At 51.5% G+C, this 22251-nt stretch overlaps 4 protein-coding genes across 7 annotated transcripts in view; 3 read left to right on the top strand and 1 right to left on the bottom strand.

The window, feature by feature from the left end:
• LOC308594245 (programmed cell death protein 4-like) overlaps window positions 1-22251 on the bottom strand; it is a 157321-nt gene that overhangs the window by 109927 nt on the left and 25143 nt on the right. The gene's annotated exons all lie outside the window — the stretch shown is intronic.
• TTC31 (tetratricopeptide repeat domain 31) overlaps window positions 1-22251 on the top strand; it is a 102667-nt gene that overhangs the window by 20303 nt on the left and 60113 nt on the right. The window lies entirely within an intron of this gene.
• On the top strand, window positions 1786-7956 carry INO80B (INO80 complex subunit B). Its single transcript, XM_081207501.1, has 5 exons — window positions 1786-1920; window positions 3130-3316; window positions 4055-4173; window positions 5108-5253; window positions 6875-7956. Exons 1-5 carry the CDS (start codon window positions 1863-1865, stop codon window positions 7337-7339), a joined length of 975 nt encoding a protein of 324 aa, XP_081063627.1. The 5' UTR covers window positions 1786-1862; the 3' UTR covers window positions 7340-7956.
• WBP1 (WW domain binding protein 1) lies at window positions 12953-19799 on the top strand. Its single transcript, XM_081207314.1, has 4 exons — window positions 12953-13108; window positions 15293-15395; window positions 16199-16360; window positions 18389-19799. Exons 1-4 carry the CDS (start codon window positions 13034-13036, stop codon window positions 19033-19035), a joined length of 987 nt encoding a protein of 328 aa, XP_081063440.1. The 5' UTR covers window positions 12953-13033; the 3' UTR covers window positions 19036-19799.

Consider the following 22251-nt stretch of genomic DNA (forward strand, 5'->3'; position numbering starts at 1 on the left):
TGCACGGGGGGGGGGGGGGGTCCTGCCTGTGGGACTCCCTGCCTCATGGGGGACAGGGAATGGTTTAGGTTTGCTTTGATGAAACTCCGTCAAACACCACACCCCTCAAGGATGCTGTGAAGAAGGGACCAAGCCCCCCCCCCCCACCGAGTCTCAGGCAGGTGGGCGATGGCAAAGCAGCAACGGAAAAGAGTCTGTGCTGGTGTTTCTGATTGCTAACAGGATCTTCTGAAGCAGCGGCCAATCTGCCTTTTCCTTGCAGGAGTGGGAAACCTCTGTCAGCCTGGGGGCCACTTTCCCTTGAAATAAAAAATTAAGCTCTTATATATATATATAAAATAAATGTTCATAAATGTACCAGCCAAGCACGTACATAGATATGTCAACCACATGTCTGGAGCAGCACAGGAAGACCGCCCTGAAACCATTTTGACTCCTCAACTGACCAAATGTTTTTTCTGCAAGGAGGGAGGAGGTGAGGAATTGGGAAATCGCCATCTCAAAGGAATGGCCAGACTACCAGGAAAGTCAATCAGAAAAGGCATTATCAGAGAAACTGGCAGACAGGAAAAACAACAGCATTCAAATTTCTGGTGTAGACCACCTTTTCTGTGTTGTAGGTTTGATGTTTGTGGGGGGCAGTCTTGAGCTACACCCCTTCTGTGATGTAGGTATGATGTATGGAGGGGTGGTCTTGAGCTCCAGGGCAAGAAATTTAAATGTCTATATAAGAGCAGGCACACCTTGGTTCTGGGTCCTCCTCCTTTCCTGCGTGTGAGAGGAGACCCTGTTGCAACAGATCAATAAAGATCAGGTTTACAAGTTGCTTTGCTTCTCAATATTCTCTGCTTGGCCTCTGCTATTTTCTCCTACCGATGGAGAACCTACAAAGGACTCTATAAGGGCTCTTGTGTCCCCCATAAGGGAATGAGGGCAGATTTTGTTTATTACAGTTTATTATGTATCTGTCTATGTTTTTCTACTGTAAACTGCCCTGAGATTTTTGCACGAAGGGATATTCAATATATAAATAAAAACCAGAACTTCTCGGGAGGTGGGAGGCTCTCCTTCCTTGGAGGTTTCTCAGCACAGACTGGGTGGCCACCTGCCATATATGATTTAGTTGAGATTTCTGCATTGCAGGGGGTCAGACTAGATGATCATCGTGTCCCTTCCAACTCTCCCATTCATTGGGGTTTTTTCAGCAGAGGTTTCTGGGCTGTCTGTCATGGCTTCTTCGGCTGTGCCCAAAAGAGCCATATTTTATTTTTTAAAATAATTTTTATTAATTTCTGTTTTATAAGACAGTATTTCCATCAGTCCAATAACTAACAAATATACGCTTTGCTCTGCCGAGCTTGTGACTTCCCTCCATCCTTTCGACAGGTTTTCAAGTCTTTCTATTGCACTTTAAATCTTCAACTTCTGACCTTTATGTCCTTATAGTCAACTCTGCTCTTTGGTCTAGATTTTAAAAAATAATAATATTGTTACAGGATTTCTTTCAGTCCCACTAATGAAAAAAGAGCCATCTTTTAAAAGGGAATAGGATGTGCGGTACATAAATTTAATAAATTAATAGCAAATTAAGAATGGCACGGGGTTGGACTAGATGACCCTTGGCTCCCTTTCCCGCTCTGCATTTTTTGAGTCTATATGATTTTAAGCATCAAACGAACCCGGAAGTTAGCGACCCTGCGTGAGTCTGTATTACTAAGTCTGTGACTGAGTCTGTCTATGGTGTGACGTCACTCTGGCCGCGCCAGCTGCGGGGCGGAAGTGCGTCAGTTGCGCGCGCCGGCCTTGTCCGCTCGCAATTGCGTCCCCCCGGGAAGCCGCCGCGTCTTTGGCGGGCCGGCTGGATGAGTCAGTCGTGGCGGAGGGCGGAGGCCGGAGGCCGGATGGAAGGCGCCGCGCGGGGTGAGTAGCCGAGCGAGGCCGGGGCGGGAGGCGCTTCTCCCGAGGCCTCCGGGTCTGCCTGGGCCCGGTCCCCTTTCCTCCCGGGAGCCCCAAGCGGCGGGCCTGGCTCTCGTCCTCACAACAGCCCGGCGAGGGAGGGCGGGCCCGCGTCATTGGAACCCCGGTCTCTCCCAGCTCCTAGGCCAGGCCGAGGCAAACTCCGGGTGTTCGGGACTACAATTCCCATCATCCCTAGCTCACAGGACCAGTGGTCAGGGATGATGGGAATCGTAGTCCCGAACATCTGGAGGTCCAGAGTTTGCCTCTGCCTGGCCTAGGCCTTTGCTGTCCGTTATTAAAATTATAAGTCACTTTTTCGCGACGGGAACTCAAAGCAACTTGCAAAATGATTTGACAAACAAACAAGCGTGCATTATCATCATGAACTGAATTGAAATACTTTATTGTCACTTGTACAACTTGTATACAGTGGTACCTTGGGTTACATACGCTTCAGGTTACATACGCTCCAGGTTACAGACTCCGCTAACCCAGAAATAGTACCTTGAGTTAAGAACTTTGCTTCAGGGTGAGAACAGAAATCATGCTCCAGCGGCAGCGGGAGGCCCCATTAGCTAAAGTGGTGTTTCAGGTTAAGAACGGACCTCCAGAACGAATTAAGTTCTTAACCCGAGGTACCACTGTGTACTGAAATACTTTATTGTCACTTGTACAACTTGTATAGAGTGAGATTACATGAGCACCCCCCACTCAGCTCTCTTAGCCTTAATTCCCCTCCTTTACTGACGCACACCCACCAAACCCCAAAGTCAGTTGCCCTATTGTTATTTTTCCATTCAGCAGCCTAACAGCCCACGGATAGAAGCTGTTCTTTACCCTGCATTTATCCAAAATCATCAGCAACATTTTCTTTGTATGCCGCCTTTCCATAGTTACAACAGCGCTCAAGGCGGCTTACAGCATGACAAGATTTACACAATTACCAACGTAACAAAAATCATAAACAGTCAATAAAACACCTCAAAAAGTACACAGCCAAATGGAAAACCATTTCCACATATATCATAATGCATGCAGACATGAAAACCAAGAAAACACATTTCAACCACTCACCTGCTCTAAAAGGCTGCGGAGAATTAAAAGCCAAAGGCTTGGTTGAAAAGGGAGGTTGTTGACTGCTGACTGCTATGGCGTTTTGCTTGCTCGCAGGAGAAGAGGATGAGTCCAGCAACCATGGATCCCACAAGAAGAAGCACAAGAAGCACAAGAAGAGGCACAAGAAGAGGCATCACCGCGAGGAGGGGGGCCTGCCGCCCGTGGAGCCTCTGGCCGCCCTGCCAAAGCCTCAGCTGAAGCTGAAGATCAAGCTTGGAGGACAGATCTTGGGCACTAAGAGGCATGTAGCAGGATCTCCAGAATTTAACTTTATTCACAAAATCTAGGCCCGTTATTTCTTGTAATAGTTTTCTTTCTTCATTATCCAGATTTTTCCCAATTACTTTGGTTTTGCTCATGTTTAATTTGAATCCTGCTACCTGACCAAACTCTTGTATCAGCTCCAGTGCTTTGACTGCACTGGAGTCTGGATCTTGTAATGTCAGAACTAGATCATCAGCAAAGGCTTTTAATTTATATTGTTTCGAACCTACTTTAATACCTTTGACTTGTTCATCCTTTCTAATCATACTTAGCAAGACCTCCAGGACTGAAATAAACAGCAGAGGGGAAAGTGGGCACCCTTCCCTTCTCAATTCTAATTTCCTCTGAAACCTTTGGATTTATTTCTTGGAGTTGTAGGCAAACCACTGGCATATGGTGCATGTCATATCTAACATATATGTAAAATCTAAGCCATTCAGATAAGACGTATGACTCCAAGCGATGTTGAAACCACCTCTTCTTTGCCACACAGCCTAGAAGAGAGAATTTTGCCCTGTTTCTAGAAAATGCTCAAACCTCTCAGAGGGAGAAGGGACTTAGCTCAGTTGTGCCCTCCAGGTTTTTCTGATCCATAACTGCTTTGCCTGGAGACCCCCTCCCTACCACCCATTCCCCCATCAGAGCTGGGGTTAGCTAATCTTTGGGTCCTCCAGTTTATTGGGATGAATTCATTGGCTTCCTCTTGTCTTCCCAGTGTGCCAACCTTTACCGTCATTCCTGAGAGGCCGCGCTCTCCCTCCCCACTGATGGTTGTGGATGATGAGGATGAGCCGATGGAAGGGGTGCCCATTGAACAATATAGGGCATGGCTGGGTGAGTGATGCCTTTCCTGGGGAAACCCTTTGGAGTAGCAGAGGCCACAGCTGGAGGGAGCTCCTGGAGTTCTTCTAGATTTGCTGGTGTATAGAAGTGTGGTATCTTTCTCTACATTAGCTAGTTCAGCTGTAGGGCCGCTTATTTAGTAAGGTGACAAAGCTGTGCTGCAATGTGGTCCCCAAAAGAGGACAGGAAGATTAGCTGCCTGATTATGACAGATGGGTCATGGCCATAAACACAGTTAGAGTATGAAACCACTTTAAACTTGCAAAACAGCAAAGCAATTGTCCACTCACTCATGGTAAATAAATAATAATAATAATAATAATAATAATAATAATAATAATAATAATAATAATAATAATTTAGTATTTATACCCCACCCATCTGGCTGAGTTTCCACAGCCACTCTGGGCGGCTCCCAAGTTTCCTTCTGTTACTTTATGGCCCCAGTGTGTTTGTCACTTGCTTCCAAAATGAACTGAAACGTCATCTTGTGATTGCCTATAAGACTGCAGAAAATGTTCTACTCTCATTAACAGTAGCTTCATTCTTTAGGAGTATTTATACCCTGCTTACTAACCAAATTTCCCAAGGTGGCTTAAACTTTTATAACAAAAGAAAACAGGCAGTAACACAATAATCACTAAAACGGGGCAAAGGTGCATAAAAATCTCCCATCCCAACGTTCTCTGGTGTTGCAGCAAATATCATTCTGCAGCTGAATCCCCTGGCTGTTGAAGCAGCTGGCTGTCAGTCGCACAAAGGCCGGGCCGTCCTTCCTTGGCGGCTGCTACTGATGTCCCTCACAGCCCTGGCAGTAGATACGGGAGGTGCAGGTGGAGCAGTGATATAAGATGCCTCCCCCCCCCCCAGCTCTCCAATGTTGCAAGTCAAAGTTAAGGCAACCTTTTCTTGCGCACAAACGCAGATGAGGACAGTAATCTGGAGCCGTCTCCCCTGCCGGAACTCGATACTGAGGAGCAGCGCTGGCTGGATGCCCTGGAGCGCGGGGAGCTGGATGACAATGGGGAGCTCAAGAAGGAGGTGGACGAATCCCTGCTCACAGCCCGGCAGGTAAGGAGGAGGAAGCTGTTACGGCAGCCCTCGCTGGGGAGCACGGACGGGGCTCCTCGCTGGGGAAGCGGAGGAAGCCTTTGGTGCTCTGCTACGTGGTGCCTGGGAGGCCCCGAAGGACTCTGGGGCAGCTTAAACTGATGGAATACTTGATCCAGAAGGAAAACAGGGCCAGACCAAACGGCAGTATGCAGGACCTTGATCTGTCTTGAAAGTGAGAGTTGTTACGGTATTTCCTTTAGGAGTGAGAGTGTTCAGCCTCCAAAGCCGGTTTGCTTCCACTGTGGCTCCCTGCCTGCCTGGGAGATGGGGCTTCTAATTTCAGTCTGTCAGGGACTGATGCTTCTGCAGGGGGTGGGAGCAGGAATTTGTTCTTGCTCTCCCTCCTTACAGGCAGCCCCATCCCAGCACTAGTGTCTAATAATAATAATAATAAAAGAAATTTTATTTATACCTTGCCCTCCCCAGCCAATACCGGGCTCAGGGCGGATAACACCAGGTAAAAACAATTGATCAAAATACAACTTAAAAACAAACAAGATTAAGTACAACATTAAAATGCAGCCTCATTTCAGTAGAAACTCAAATCAAAAACTTTTTGGGGGTGAAAACGTCAAATCTTCACCAAGGCCAAGTATCCAGACTGGTCCTACATGGGCCAGAAAAAAGCCAGGCAAGTCCCCAAATAGGAGTTCCATCACAGAAGGAGAAAGGAAAAAAGAAAGAGGGGGAGGAGATCAAGTTGATTCCAAGCCAGAGACCAGGCAGAACAACTCTGTCTTACAGGCCCTGCAGAAAGAAATCGGATCCTGCAGGGCCCTGGTCTCATGAGACAGAGCATTCCACCAGGCCGGGGCCAGTGTTGAAAAGGCCCTGCCTCTGGTTGAGGCTCATGTCTTCCTTAGGGCCCAGGGCATCTAGGGTGTTCGTATTTATGGATATTAAGGTCCTCCGAGGGTAATACCAGGAGAGGTGGTCCCGTAAGCAGGTATACTGGGCCAAGGCCATTTAGGGCTTTAAAGGTCAACACCAACATTTGAATTGTGCTCAGAAACGTACTGGGAGCCAATGTAGGTCTTTCAAGACCGGTGTTATGTGGTCTCGGCAGCCGCTCCCAGTCACCAGTCTAGCTGCCGCATTCTGGATTAATTTCAGTTTCCGGGTCCCCTTCAAAGGTAGCCCCACATAGAGCACATTGCAGTAGTCCAAGCGGGAGATAACCAGAGCATGCGCCACTCTGAAGAGACAGTCTGTGGGCAGGGAGGGTCTCATCCTGTGTACCAGATGGAGCTGGTAGACAGCTGCCCCGGACACAGAATTGACCTGTGCCTCCATGGACAGTTGGGAGTCCAAAATGACTCCCAGGCTGTGCACCTGGTCCTTTGGGGGCACAGTTACCCCATTCAGGACCAGGGAGTCCTCCACACCAGCCCACCCCGTCTCCCAAGAACAGTACTTCTATCCTGTCAGGATTCAACTCATCCATTGATGCAATAAAATCTGCCATCAGAGTTGTATCTCCGTGACCCCCGATAGCTGCCGCTGGGCCTTGCTGGCTGCCAGCCTCTGCACTGATCTTTCACGCTCCCTTTCTTTCTTTCTTTCTTTCCCTGCCCTCCAGAAAGCCCTCCTGCACAAGCAACAGAGCCAGCCACTGCTGGAGCTTCCGATGGGCTACAAGGCCAAGGAGCTGACGGAGGAGATGCTGGTGAAGCGAGAGGAGCGCGCTCGCAAGCGGCGCCTCCAGGCGGCCAAGAAGGCGGAGGAGAACAAGAACCAGACCATCGAGCGCCTCACCAAGACCAGCAAGGCCAAGGTGAAGACTCTGCGGGAGCGCAAGGCCAAAGCAGTCGCCGCCCCGATGGTCTCCTACCGCAACGCTGCCGACGGGATCACGGTCTCCTTCCCTCTGGGGGTCTCCGCACCTCTGCTGCCCTCCCTGCCGCCTGCCGTGCCTCTGCCCACCCCCTGCGGAGTCGGGGGGTGTCCCAACCTCAAGCGGTACTCCTGCTCCCTCACTGGGGTGCCGCTCTGCAGCCTGGCCTGCTACAAGAAGAACTTGCTGCTCCAGCAGGTGGCAGCCTAAGCGCCACCATCCTTGCCAGAGGAGGACCACCTTGTGCGCCTGGAACTCCTCTAGGAATGCCACCTCTGTGATCTAAAGGAGGATGCGGAAGACCTTCACCCCCAGCCCCAATGTGGAGATGGCCTTGGGCAGGCTGTTTTGATGGTCCTGAACATCCTTGTCTCTCTGTAGTGCTCAGACATGGGTCTCGCGGCCTTTGCTGACTGGACTGGCAAAGTGACCGAGGGTGGCAAGGCAACTGGCCCTGTGGCACGAAGAGACAAGTGCCTCTCTCATGTGGGACCCAGCGGAGACTGCACTCCTGGCAGCTGCTCTTGACAGAGAAGACGTAGCATCACTCCTGCTGCAGCTACTGTGGTGGCACAGGAAGTTGACATGGGCAGGAGGCAACCTCAGGAGTCTTGCCCTGGATCTTTGGGGAAGGAGAAAAAACCCTTCCCAGTTGTAAAACGGAGCCTCTCCTTTCGTTTCACACCTGTGTAAGACAGGAAGGAACCAGGTGTTTGATCTTGGGTTCCTTGCCCAGATCTACTTTGCCCTAGAGAAACATGGTTCCACTGGTGATTTATTTATTGTAACAAAAGACACAGCAAAGATAAAAGATACCCAGAAGTGCATATGGCTGGTCTCATCATTTCCTTGTTTTTTCATCCCTTCCTTTAACAGGGAGCTCTAGAGGTGCTAGTGGTGGGGGTGGCCAGACCGGGGGGGGGGGGGGGGGGAGAGACACTGGTGTGGTTTTCACAAACCATTTTAGAAAGGACTGCTGCAGGGATGCCATGTCTCTTGCCTCCCCTTCCCATGTTAGGTCAGGTAACTAACTGCAGTCTATTTGGAGCCAAGCACGGAGGTCCAGGCGGCAAATCTGGGAAGAAGCAGAGAAATCCGTGTCTCTCAGGAATCTGGTTGGCTGCTGTGAGAAGAAAATACTGTTCTCAACAAGCCCTTGGCCTGATCCAGCTGCAAGGTTCTTATATTCCAAAGGACTGTGTATACATTTAACAACAACAACAACAACAACAACAACAACAACAACAACAACAACAACAACAACAACAACAACAATAATAATAATAATATCCGCAGCAGCAGCAGGACAAAATGGAAAGAGGTGTGGGAGCTACTGTGTTAGAAGCCAACCAAATTTCAAACTACCAGTCTTGGGATGGGCTCACCTGTATTTTTCTAGCACAACAACTAACACACATTACAGACCTACACAACTGATGGCAGAGACACCCACCTTGAGTGTGCAGTTTGCACAATCTAAGACTTTTGTGTCCCTCAATGACCCCACTCCAAAATTTGCTTAGATTTTAAGCACCACTGTGAGAGACTGAAGTAGATAATACCGTATTTTTCGCTCTATAACACGCAGATTTTTTCTCCTAAAAAGGAAGGGGAAATGTCTGTGCGTGTTATGGAGCGAATGTGTGGTCCCTGGAGCCGAAAAATAAGGCAAAAATCAAACCGCGCTTCAGGGAGAAGGGAGCTCCGTGATACAGGAAGTGGCTGCTTTCCTGCATTCTGCCTCAGGGTCTTACTGCCCGCCCTCTCTGTTTCCTTGCTGTGTTTGCTCAAACGGAACAAAGAGCAGGGGAAGCCCCTCCCCTCCAGGCAAGTAGAGCGGGAAAGCAGAGCGTCCGAACAAAGAGCAGGGAAAGCCCCTCCCCTCCAGGCAAGTAGAGAGGGAAAGCAGAGCGTCCGAACAAAGAGCAGGGAAAGCCCCTCCCCTCCAGGCAAGTAGAGAGGGAAAGCAGAGCGTCCGAACAAAGAGCAGGGGAAGCCCCTCCCCTCCAGGCAAGTAGAGAGGGAAAGCAGAGCGTCCGTCCTTCTATCCTCTCCCTGCTCCGGAGGAACAATGTTTGTGAAGGGAAGAGAGACTACAGGTTCGGCTAAAAATTCTGATTTGACTTCCTGCTTTTTGTTTTTGGAGACACACAGCATTCAAATATGCTTTCTTCCATTTAAAGAGGGAGAGAGAGAGAGAGAGCACACGCTGGCTGGCTTGTGTGGGTGGGTGGGGGGAAACTTTTGCCTTCCTTTCCTCACGTTATAGCCCTCTCCTGCATTCTTAGCCTTCTGTGTTTTTCCTTCCCTCCCCACTTAAAATGTGGTTACAAAGCATGGATCCACATGGATCCTCAGGATCTTTGCATTGGGTCACCCCAAATTCACCATCAGATCACATGTCTGTGGCCACAGCATGAAGCACAAAAATGATACGTCCACTGTTTCATTCAGAATATTTTTTCCCTTGTTTTCCTCCTCTAAAAACGATGTGCGTGTTATGGTCAGGTGCGTGTTATAGAGCGAAAAATACGGTACTTTAAAATGCACTCCTTAAACCACAATAAACTAACCAGTCTGCCCGGCAGCATGAACTAATAACCACGTCTCATGAATTGGGTAATATCACATTTTAATAGAAATTCTTAATACGTTTAATTTTGTGTTTGCAAAATAAATGATTCTGTCTTTCAGTTTTCAAGACACACTAATCTTTATTGTTGTCTATCCTTAACGTATACTTCAAGGCTTCAAAGCACGCACATTTCAGTAATCCTTGTGATAGCCCTTGTAAGGCAGACCAGTATTACAGTGATTGTTAATACTGATAAAATAAAAAAATTCCTTCCAGTAGCACCTTAAAGACCAACTAAGTTAGTTCTTGGTATGAGCTTTCGTGTGCATGCACACTTCTTCAGATACACACTTCAGATGCACACTTCTTCAGATATCAGTTAATACTGATGTTATTGTTTTTGCATTGTATTTTCCGCTGTGTAATGACCAAGCTATGCTTCAAAAGGTGGCCTATACAAAATGTTCTTGATAAACCCAAGGCCATGCTTACACTTCCGTGGCATGGTGACCCATGCTCTTTGCCAAGAAAAGCTGAATTTGAAACTGCTTTGGCAGTCAGAGGAATTACACAGAATGATGTCACCCCGAGTGGCGCTTGAAGGCCGAACAAAACGAGCCCACTGCTTTTGTTTCTTGGATTGCTGACAGTTTGTCATCGCTGTCTAAGTTGGCAGGGCAATTTCTGCAGATATGCTTTGAAGATCCACAAGGAAAACGCTTCCAACCCGCACAGGCTGCCTCCTTGCCAGCTGTATTCCTGCTGAGACGCTTTCTGACCTCCTTGAGGCGTTGCATCCCTAGTGAGGACGAGGAGGTCCTGGGTAGGAGGCAGAGAATTTAAAATGATGCAGACTTCCTGTATCATCAACGTCAATGATTTCCTTTGACATGACTGGCAGCCTCTGCAAAGGAGCCAACATGCTCTGCCCTCTTTCGGGGCAGTTCTGTGGAGATGCCACGCTGCTGTGATGGAGCCCCAGGCGGTTTTGGGCACAGGAGCAGCTCAGCCCCCCCCCCCCGCCCTTGTGGTGCTGAGGCCCAGTGACAGATTTACGTATAAGCTAAACAAGCTATAGCTTAGGGCACCTCTCTCCTGGGGTCCCCCAAAAAATTCTTAATTGTATTTCGCTATTAATATACATAATTGTATTACAGCTCAACAATTACTTTGATAAAATACATATTTTGTTACGTGCAAATGGCTTGAGATACCTATTAGGTCTATAAATGACCATATAGCATCTATTCAACACAAAAAAGTGACAATTTGTTGACAAAGGACAGCTGGACATATCGGTCCCCATTACCTTCAGGAGCTGAGGGCCACATCAGACCTAAACCTGGCCCTGCTCAGACCCCAGACATGGGCCGGCGGAAGGAAACCAGGCAGAGGGCCTTCTCAGTGGTGGCGCCTGCCCTGTGGAACACCCTCCCACCAGATGTCAAAGAAATAAACTCAGACTTTTTAAAGAAGACATTTGAAAGCAGTTTTCAATGTTTAATGCTGTATTGTGTTTTTAATATTTGGTTGGAAGCTGCCCAGAGTGGCTGGGGAAACCCAGCTAGATGGGCGGGGTATAAATAATAATATTAATAATAAACTGTGGAAGAATGGCAGATGAAGATGGATTTTTTGGAGCTGGCTGATCTAACTGGAAGAGTCCGTGACCAGAAGGAGGAGGAGTATCAGGAAGAGTGGATTAAATTTAATGAATACTTCGTTAAATTAACTGAAAACTGCTTGCAGATACTTAATTGGCTTAGGATTTTATTTATGTTAAGTGATGAATTAATATGTTTAATTTCATAATGTGAAGATTTAAGGATGTTAATGTTTAAGTTACCGTATTTTTCGCTCTCTAAGACGCACCAGACTACAAGATGCACCTAGTTTTTGAAGGAGGAAAACAAGAAAAAAAATATTCTGAATCTCAGAAGCCAGAACAGCAAGAGGGATTGCTGTGCAGTGAAAGCAGCAATCCCTCTTGCTGTTCTGGCTTCTGGGATAGCTGCGCAGCCTGCATTCGCTCCATAAGACACACACACATTTCCCCTTACTTTTTAGGAGGGGAAAAGTGAGTCTTATAGAGCAAAAAATACGGTAAATTTTATAAGAACTGCGATTTGGAAAACCGTTAAATGGACATGCAATGAAATTCAACCAAGGGGAAGCGAGGAAGTCACTTAACAATGTTAATAAGAGTAACTGTCAATAAGGCTATGATTTATGTTTGCTTGTCTTATGTGTTTGTTTGTTTTATAATGTTGTGAAAACCAATATTTTTTTTTTGAAAATATTAATAATAATATTAATAATTATCTTCATCAGGCTAGGGCTGCGCCGGACGCTCAGGCCTGGTCTGCTCCTCATCCAGGGAGGAGCCTCGGAGCGGCTGCCTGACAGGCCTCTCCCGGTTCCCTTCCTCCTTGGAGGCCCGGAAGGCCCAGTTCCCCCTTCAGCATCCACAGGAAGCTCCACCACAGCCGAGCCCCGCTTCCCGGCTCCCTGCCCCCTACTCCGCCCGGCTCCGGCTCCCTCTCAGCCGCCGGCCTCAAGCGCACCTCCCCGCGACCATTCCTTCTACTCGAGGGAGGCTCCACTTCCGGCTCCAGGCCCAGCTCATCCTCTCGCGCGACCTCTCAGACGAGAGCACAGCTGCCCCTCTCTCTCTCTCTCTGCGCAGGCGCTGAAACGCTCCTTTCGCAGCTTCACGCGCTCCCCCGAGGAGGCGAGAGTCGCCGCTTGCCATTGGCCGGCTCCCTCAACCCGCGCCTCCCCCTCCGCATCGCATTGGCCGAGAGCGCCCCGGGGGAGGGCCCGGCGAGGGGTTGTTTCCGCAAAGCTCCGCCGCCCCTTGGACGGCCCTGCTGTCCATCGGCTCTTCGGCCGGCCCCTCGCGCTGCTTTTGGCCAGCGTGGCTGCCAGTTACGAAGGCGGTCTCCGCTCGTTGGCTGGAGGCCCCTTCCGTCGCCGCGGAGGGCGGGCCCGTGGCCTCTTTGTCTGCTGTTGTTATGGGAGAAGCCGGCCGCCGATTGGTCCCCGCCGGACGGAGGCGCGGGCGCCGGTTGGCCGCCAGCCCCTCGGAAGGCGCCGATTGGAGGGCCGGGCGCGGCGGGGCGGGAGCCGCGGCCCCGAGTGATGGCGGGGCCGGCGGCCTGGGCTGAGGCGGCGGAGCCGGAGCCCCGGGCGGCCTGGGCGGCCTGGGCGGCAATGAGGGCCGGAGGCGCCGCGGGGCAGCGGGCGGAGGCGGCGGCCGGGCCCCAGGAGGCCGGGGCGGCGTCTGGGCGCCCGCGAAGGCTGTAGGCGGCTGAGGCGGCGGCGGCGTCATGGAGCGGAGGAGGCCTCCGCCCGGGAGGGAAGCCCAGGCCGGCTGGGCCGCCTTGCTCGGCCGGGAGCGGCAGGTAGGGGGCCGCGGGGGGGGGGTAGACTGCCTCTGGCCCGGGAGGCTCCGCCGGGAGGGATCCATAGCGTCAAGCGTCCCTTGTTTGGCGGGACAGTCCCGCATCCCAGCGCCCCGTCCCTTCTTGATGACGTCCTGAAATAAGCTCCTGAAGGCGACGGGGCCCTTTCCACGTCCAGCTGCCCTTGGTCCACAACAAACTGCCGCTGCTTTTTGTGTTGAAGAGATGCTCTATGGTTATTGATGGAGATCTCATAGGGATCTCAAGCCATTTGCACGCAACAAAATATGTATTTCATCAAAGTCATTGTTGATCCCTTATTTTGGCTGCTGGTCCCTTATTTTCAAATCTGTACGTTGACAGCTATGGAGGGATCTGTAGGCAGGGCACAAGGGACATTGGGCAAAGCAGCCTCTTCCCAGGGGCGGCCAAACAGGTCCTCATCTTCCTCATCATCTTCACTCCCCCCCCCCCCCGTAATTTCCGTAACAATCATCTTCATCCTTTTATTTGTAGGCTGCCTTTCCATAGATTAAGCAGTGCTGGAGGCGGCTTACCACATGACAAGATTTATACCAACATAACAAAAGTCATAAGCAACAAATAGGGCACATCAAAAGGGGCGCAACCAAATGGAAAACCAATTTCCGCATCAATCATAAAATCTAAAACTAAAATTACAGTATTAATATCAATCGCAATTTAAAATGACATCCATTAAAAAATAAAAACAACATTTAAAAAGGAGCTGTCTCTGTCGAGCAGCACGTGCCTCTTACAGGGAATCCGGGAGCAGCGCCCTCCTGAGATTTCCAGAAGCTGGGATGCAGAAGCCTGGCTCCCTCCAGCTGTGGGATGCAGAGCAGAGGCCTCGTGGCTCTTGGATTCGTGGACAGACCTCTCCTCCTTCCGGAATTTGCCTAGCCTCCATTTGAAGCCAGGTCAATGGCTGTCGCTGCCTCCTGTGGCAGCGAGTTCCATAGACGATATGTGGTGCATGAAGGAGGACCAAATCTACAGATATAGGGCAGCATGCAATTTTGGGGGAGCAGCAACAGCTTCATAGGATGTCAATTGGAGTTCCATTATCAATATTATTATTTCATTAATTAAACGTCTATGCCACCCTTCATCCGAAGATCACAGGGCTGTTTACAATATAAAAGCACAAAAATACATACCATAGTAACAAACAAAAACCAATACCCCCCCCCACGCTTTAAAAGACCATACTTTGTTTAGTTAGCCAAAGGCCTGAGAGAGGAGGGATGTTTTCGACTGGGGCCTAAAGATATGTAACGAAGGCACCAGGCAGGCTTCCCTAGGGAGCGCATTCCACAAGCGGGGAGCCACCGCAGAAAAGGCCTGTTCTTGTCTTGCCCCTCTAGATCTCTCATGGAGGAGGCACACAAAGAAGGACCTCAGATGATATTTGCAGGGTCCAGGTCAGTTCAGGTGGGGAGAGGCAGACCATGGGGTTTGGTGGTGCTGAGCCATTTAAGGCGTTACAGGTTAAAACCAGCCCAGAAACTTACTGGCATAAAGGTTCTCGTGTTAACTGCAATTAATCCAGAATGCGGCAGCCAGACTGGTGACTGGGAGCAGCCACTGAGACCACATAGCACCGGTCCTGAAAGACCTGCATTGGCTCCCAGTACGTTTCTGGGCACAATTCAAAGTGTTGGTGCTGACCTTTAAAGCCCTAAACGGCCCAGTATAACTGAAGGAGCATCTCCACCCCCATCATTCTGCCTGGACACTGAGGTCCAGCGCCAAGGGCCTTCTGGCGGTTCCCTCATTGTAAGAAGTGAGGTTACAGGGAACCAGGCAGAGGGCCTTCTCGGTGGTGGCGCCCTCCCATCAGCTGTCAAAGAAATAAGCAACTATCTGACTTTTAAAAGACATCTGAAAGCAGTTTTTAATGCTTAATGCTGTATTGTGTTTTTAATATTTGGTTGGAAGCTGCCCAGAGTGGCTGGGGAAACCCAGCCAGATGGGCGGAGTAGAAATAATAAATTATGATGATGATGAGACTGGGAGAAATACTTTACTCTCTCCGCCTTCCCCATGCATCATTTTATACAGTTCTGTCATGTCACCTCTTGCCTCTTCTGCCCTTGGGCGTTTTCGGTGCCCTTTTCCTGAACCTTTCCCAGCTTTGTCCCCTTCTTCTCTCTGGTCCAGGCGCGTGAGTTCTGCCCTGGGGTGAACGACCAGCCGTACGTGTGCGAGACGGGTCACTGCTGCGGGGAGACCGGCTGCTGCATCTACTACTACGAGCTCTGGTGTGAGTAGCTGGGAAGGAGGAAGAGGCCTCTGTCTCACAGCAGCGTGGGAAGCTGCCTTGCGTTGAGCCGGATCCAGTGACCCATCTAGCTCAGGAAATCCAACACTGATTGGCAGCAACGCCCAAGATTTCAGGCTGGCAGGCTGTCCCAGTCTGACACAGGATTCAGCAGGGGGTCCTCTTGCTTGGAAAACCAGGTGCTCAGCCACTGAACTCTGGTTTTCCTCAAAGAAAATTCTAGTTCTCATGATTCCATATAAAAGGCTGTATTTAACAGAAACCTTGGAAAGTGCCTTATGCCAAGTGAGACCTGTTGCGCAGCTGAGTATTGCTTGTGTGTTATTTCTTTAGCGCCTCTGCCTTGACGTCCCTGTCGGCCTCCCCAAGGTTCTCTTCAGGCAAACAAGCTCCCCAAGGGGCCCACATACCATCCGAACAAGGCAGCCTCTACTCCCACAGGCTTACTGTCTTTTAAATAAACAGAGACACAGGAAAGGAGACAGGGAGGAAACAAGAATCAAAGATCAGCACATCAACAGCTTTCTATGTTGTCTACGCTGACTGGCAGCTGTGCCTCGTAACCTTAAAATAATGCAGGATTCTAGTCCCCATGAATCTGAATAGGCTGTATTGAACAGCTGCCTTCTCCTGAGAGAGAGAGCCTTGGTCCGTCTAGCTCAGAATTGTCTACACACTGGCAGGCAGCAGCAGCTGTCTCTCCCCAAACAACCTAGGAGAGGAGGGCCAGAGCGGCCTGTTTCCTCCACAGCTGACCTTCCCCCTTTTCGCCCCTTCCCTGGCAGGGTTCTGGCTCCTGTGGACTGTCCTGATCCTCTTCAGCTGCTGCTGCGCCTACAGGCACCGCCGGGCCAAACTGCGCCTCCAGCAACAGCAGCGGCAGCGGGAGATCAACCTCATTGCCTACCACGGTGCCTGCAACTACCCCCCGTCCATGATGGATCTCAGTGAGTGCCTTTTCTCTTGGGCTCTGCCTTGCCCGGCCCCTGCGGGGGCAGCGGGTGAGGCAGTGCCACGGGGCTGGGAGGGAGGAGAGCAAAAAGTGAGGGCAGCAGGGGCCATTGGCACCTTGAGCCAATATCCCCAGAGATCTCAGGTCCTGCAGCCAGAGCCTGTTTCTCAAACGAGACTCTGGGACCGGCTGGCAGGCCTCTGGGCCACCCCTTTGCCAGCTGATGAAAGGTCGTTGGGAGACAGAGGAGTTCAGGGGAAGGAAGGCCCCCTCTCTGAGGAAAAAGGGGTTTAAGGACAACCAGTAGCAATAATAAATATTAAGAGTGATAAATAGGGAATAGACAGGAATGGGATAAGAGAGGAAGGTTGTTACAGGAGCAAAAAAAACAAATACAGAATCAAAGGACAAAGGGTGAAAGAAACTAACAGGGATTTGTGAGGGGCAGAGGTGCAAGTTGAATGCAGAAGGAGAAGTGGAGAATAAATTACAGAAAATACTTTGTGAGGCATGCGGGGTAGGAAAGGAAAAATATACAAGAAGATGGCTTCTCCACTTGGATCAACACATTGTGGAGGCTGTCATTAAAACTACAGAGAAAATGCCCTTAGCTTGAGGAAATGTGAACTGTAGACTTCCTTGCTACAAGGAAAACACATGGCAAAGAATTCTGCCATCTCCAAAGATGGATTAGGTATTGATAGAAAGGAGGGTCAGTAACTGGCCACTGATGGTGCCAAATGCTGCCTCACCTGCCACCATTTTGGAACCGGTTCTGGCCCTTCCCGTTCTGTTGTGGCCTCAGACATTTCAAGCCAGCAGCTAAGGCTTGTGAACTAGGGGACTGGAAGAGATTGGGTCAACTAGGCCAGAACATCTAGTTCTGGGTGTTTTTTGTTTAAATCATATCCAGCCGATGCTGTTTTAAGGAGAAGCGTTGAGGGAGGAAACCTCCAGAGCCAGCAGTTGAGCCTCATGTCAGTGCCCCTCCGTTGATGTGAAGGTGGCAACTTTTTTGTCAGTTTCAGAACTTGGCACACACCCCTTAGACTGCAGAACATTTACTGAACTACAACTCCCGTCATCCCTGACTATTGACCATGCTGGCTGGGGCTGATGGGGGTTGGAGGCCAGCAACATTCAGCGGCCTACAGGCCAGCGATCCCTAATCTACGCTCGCTGGCAGGGCCTCTCCAGGTCTTCTACAACCCAGCGGTGCCAGCCCTCAAGCCCAGAAGCTGTGGCACGCAGAGCAGTTTGCTTTGCCACTTAATAATAATTTATTATTTGTACCCTGCCCATCTGGCTGGGTTTCCCTAGCCACTCTGGGCGGCTTCCAAGATTAAAAATACATTAAAATGTCACACATTAAAAACTTCCCTGAACAGGGCTGCCTTCAGATGTCTTCTAAATGTCAGGTAGTTGTTTATCTCTTTGACATCTGATGGGAGGGCGTTCCACAGGGCGGGCGCCACTACCAAGAAGGCCCTCTGCCTGGTTCCCTGTAGCTTTGCTTCTCACAGTGAGGGAACCGCCAGAAGGCCCTTGGAGTTGGACCGAGGCCATTTAGGGCTTTAAAGGTCAATACCAACACTTTGAATTATGCTCAGAAACGTACTGGTCTTTCAAGACCGGTGTTATGTGGTGTTGGTGGCCGCCCCCAGTCGCCAGTCTAGCTGCCACATTCTGGATTAGTTGCAGTTTCCGGGTCACCTTCAAAGGGAGCCCCACGTAGAGCGCATTGCAGTAGTCCAAGAGGGAGATAACCAGAGCATGCGCCGCTCTGGCGAGACAGTCCGCAGGCAGATAGGGTCTCAGCCTGCTTACCAGATGGAGCTGGTAGACAGCTGCCCTGGACACAGAACTGACCTGCGCCTCCATGGGCACCTGTGAGTCCAAAATGACTCCCAGGCTGCTTCACCCCTTCCTGCTGATCCAGCTCTCAGAAGTCCGTCTGCTTCTGCGGTCCTGGGTGGTGCTGAGCCGGTCTCTCTGCCCTCCTCCCCGCCTTCTCCTTCTGCAGGGATGCTGGCTTCCTTCAAGCTGCCTGCCTACGAAGAGGTGGCCCATCGCCCGACCACCCCGCCACCCCCCTACAGTGCCATCCTGGGAGGCTCGGCCAGCCGCCTGGGCTCCAGCACGCTGACTCTGACGGGCAGCTCGGAGAACTATACCAGCTGCTCTTGTGAGTCCAGCTGCCTGACGTCGCCCAGCAGCACCTCTCTGTCGGCCACGGAGGCCAGCACCCCCAGCGAGGGCGAGGCGGATGCCGAAGGGGCCGGCGGGGGCAGCAGCAGCCCGGGGGGCAGCTGGGAGCTGGCGGGCAAGCCGGCGCCCTGTCCCGCACCCCCCAAGCACGCCCTCTTCTCCTCCAGCGTGGAGCTCTTCGAAGGCGACTCCCGGCGAGTCTCGGACAGCGACGAAGGGCCTGATGACGAGGGCGAGCACTTCCGCCACCGCCGGTTGACGGGCGACTCGGGGATCGAGGTGGGGCGCGGGCAGGACGAGGAAGAGGCCGCTGGCGAGGACAGCGAGGAGGAGGCAGCCCACCTGCTGGCCAAAGGGGTCCCCTGCTCTCCCCCGGGCAGCGAGGCCCAGAGCCTGTGTGCAGGGCAGGCGGAAGGCGACCCCGAAGAACTGGCCGCCTCCTCGCCTACGTTGCCTGTCTGAAGGGCGCCTGCCGTGCTTGGCTGACTTCCCCTCCCTGCTTTACGGGGACGGCCCTTTCCTGACCCCCGGGACTCCGCCGCTGCCGCCCTCCTGGCGTCAGGCAGCAGGAGGCGGGCAGGAAGGGCTTCTGCGCCCTGCAGTTCACTGTGGAGAATTACCGCCTTAGCACCAACACTGCCCTCTGCCCATAGCCAGATCTCACGCTCTGTTTCTTGTTTCCCTGCCTAGGCAGTCCGTAGTGCGCCCCTCAAGCTCTCTTCCAGCTTTGTGACCAAAGGTCTGCTCCCCCTCTTGCCCTCTGGGTTGGGTGCTTCCGTAGGAGCCTTCTGTGGACTTGTACAGTGCCCTGTCTCTTGGGGGGTGGGGGGGGGCCTGGACTACCTGCCGGACCCCGACTACCGTAGCAGTTGTGTGTGTGTGCGTGTTTCTCCCGCTGCGCTCCGTAACCTTTGGTGACAAGGTGCAGCTCTTCCTCGGGGGGGGGGGGGGGGCTGCCTCCTTCCTTCCCTCCCCCTGGGGATTGCACTGGGTTTGGGGTTTGCTGGCTGCATGGATGAAACGGTTCTTGCCGACCCCTGCTCCCTGCTCCAACCAAGCTGGGCTGGGAGTGGGGAGCTGGCCTTCCCTGGGCCAGGCTGCTCGAAGCAGCTTGTTGGGTCCTTACCATACCAGTGCCTGGTAGCCTTGGGAGTGGAGGCGCTTCTCCCCGTGTGCTGAGGGGGGGGGGGCAGCAGTGCGTGCTTATTATTAAAGAGATGTGGACACCCCTGGCTCAGAGGCTCTTGTTTGGAGTGTGTGTTGCAGGGCTGCCTGTGTGGAAACGTGCGTGCTGAGGCAGCTCCATCTTGCAAGTTCAGCCCCCTTTTAGAGTTACAAGTGTGGGCTGGGATAAGCAACTTCCCCCCTCTCTCCATAGGTCAGGAGATGCGTAACTGGGGCAGGGAAGGGGGTCTTGGCTCATTGTGGCCCTTCCTCCTGTCTCCGCAAAGGTGCCCTGTAACCTGAACCCAGTAGCTTTTTCTTCTTTTAGTCTCTGATGAAGGCACACATTCTTTCTGAATTTACCTCCCTGGCATTTGATAAATTATTTGGGGTTTTGTTCTTAGAAGGAGTGCTGTAGTGGCGCCCGTTTTTTAACTGCCATTATCCTATTTGGGTGAGAGCAACCAGCACAAATGCCACAGGGTCTGCCCCCCCCCCTTTTGTCTAATCTAAACACAGCCCCCTTAAGATTTGCAGCATTCCTGTGTCCTGACTTATCCACCTGTCTGAGCTTCAGTGCCCAGGACTGGACCTGTCACTCCCAGCTGAGATCTGAGCATGTCTTGGAAGCAAACTTAACTGCTTGCTCTTCAGAGCTGTAGCACTGTACTTGATTTCTCCCCCTGAAGCGCACATGCTTAGCTTATACCTCCATTTCTTCAGTAAGAATCACACTAGCGTGCTCAAAAGATCAGACAGGCCTCTTGCAGCAACTCCTTAAGGCTGGATAGCTCAGCTGACTAGAGCATGGTTCTGCTAACGCCAAGGTTGCAGGTTCGATCTTCATACGGGGCAGCTGCGTAGTCCCGCCTTGCAGGGGTTGGACTAAATGAGCCTCAGGGTCTCTTCCAACTCTCATGCTTCTATGAAGTAGTTTTCTTCTGTCTGTTGCCCTCCATATGTTGCTGGCCCTCAGCTCCCATCATCCCAAACTTTTAAATCATTCATTTGTGTAGCCTGTCTTTCAGCTAAGGAATTCACAGAGAATGTGACTGAGAATCTACAAGTTGTTACTCTTGCAAAACTCCTTTTGAGCTAGAGCTGATTTTTTTATTTTAAAAATCCAAATCTTGTGTGTTTGGGGGCAGAGTCTACAGCTGGACTTCAGCCCTGGGCTTGAGGGTTGCAAAAAAATAAAATAAATAGTGAGAGCAGTACAAGCGTGCAAATGACTCGTTCTGGAAAGCAATGGGAATCCTTAGCATGATTTCTTGCCCAGCGAGGAAGTCATGCAATATCCAGGCTGCATAGTGAAGCAAGTGAGCCAGTCTCTATAAGGAGGCAAATGTGGCTAGAGAATCAGCAGACATTAAAATGAACGGTGGGGTGCATTTATGTATTGCTCCCTAACTATGGCAGGGGCCACTCATTGGGTGGGGGGTGACACTGGAGACGGGGCAAACTTCCACGATACCAGTTTGTCCACAAATCCATGTGGCCAAACAGGGAGGCCCTCCTCATATGGCAGACTGTGGACTCGAAACTCAAGAGCTGAAGAATCTGCCTGAACACCAAGTCCACACTTGCAGCGGGGCCACACTTGTCTCCTGTGAGTGGGGGGGGGGGGCTCTGGGAATCTGGCCGGGACGGGGAATGGTTGGCTGTAGCACCCTGTGCCAAAACAGTTTCCTTGCAAGGGGCAACCCAGATTTCCACGCCACTGCTCCCGGAGGGCAGCACTAAGGAGGCGAGGAGTACGGCTGAATCGGTGCCCCAGCCCATCCAGACCAGCCTCCTGTTCTTGCAGTGGCCAGCCGGGGGGAACAGGCACAAGCGCCCTCCCCCCTCCCGCTGTCGCTGCTCAAGGGCCTGCAACCCAGGAAAGGTGACGGCATGGTGAAGCCGTTAAGTATTTTGGCTGCCTGGAGATGGCCTGGCGAGAGATGCTGTGCTCCAGGGGCAGAGCAGCCTCCCTGGGGGCAGGATGTTCAAGCTCTGGGCAGCTCCACGGGAAAAACTGGTAGCAGACGATTGGGGGCCGGGAGGGGTTTCTGCCTCTGGAGTTTTCCATATCTCCCAGCAACCAGTCAGGCAAGATCCTTTGGGGCTCAGCTCACTCTGTCCTCTGGGGTCGGGATTTGAAGGCTGGGCTGGGGGGTTCCCTCCCTCCTGTGGGCAGATGGTGCCACTTTGCCCACCTAAGTACTGGCACTGGGATGGAATTCAGGCGAGGCTGATGGCCCGTGGGGCTACATTTGCAGGCATGCACATATCTCTTATGTTTCCCTGGCTGCAACAGCTCAGTTGCTTAGAGTCTGGTGCTGATAACGCCAAGGTTGCAGGTTGCCCCAGTTGGGACAGCTGCGTATTCCTGCGTTGCAGGGGGTTGGGCTAGATGATCCTCAAGGTTCCTTCTACAACTCTTATTATTCTTTGAGTGCGGAGAAACACGCTGTGGCCCTGAAGCAGCTGATCCCAGTTCACACCAGCTTATAGCACCATGAACCCATTAAT

The sequence above is a fragment of the Podarcis bocagei genome, assembly GCF_964188305.1.
Source record: "Podarcis bocagei genome assembly, chromosome: 9".
Classification (NCBI taxonomy): Eukaryota; Metazoa; Chordata; class Lepidosauria; order Squamata; family Lacertidae; genus Podarcis; species Podarcis bocagei.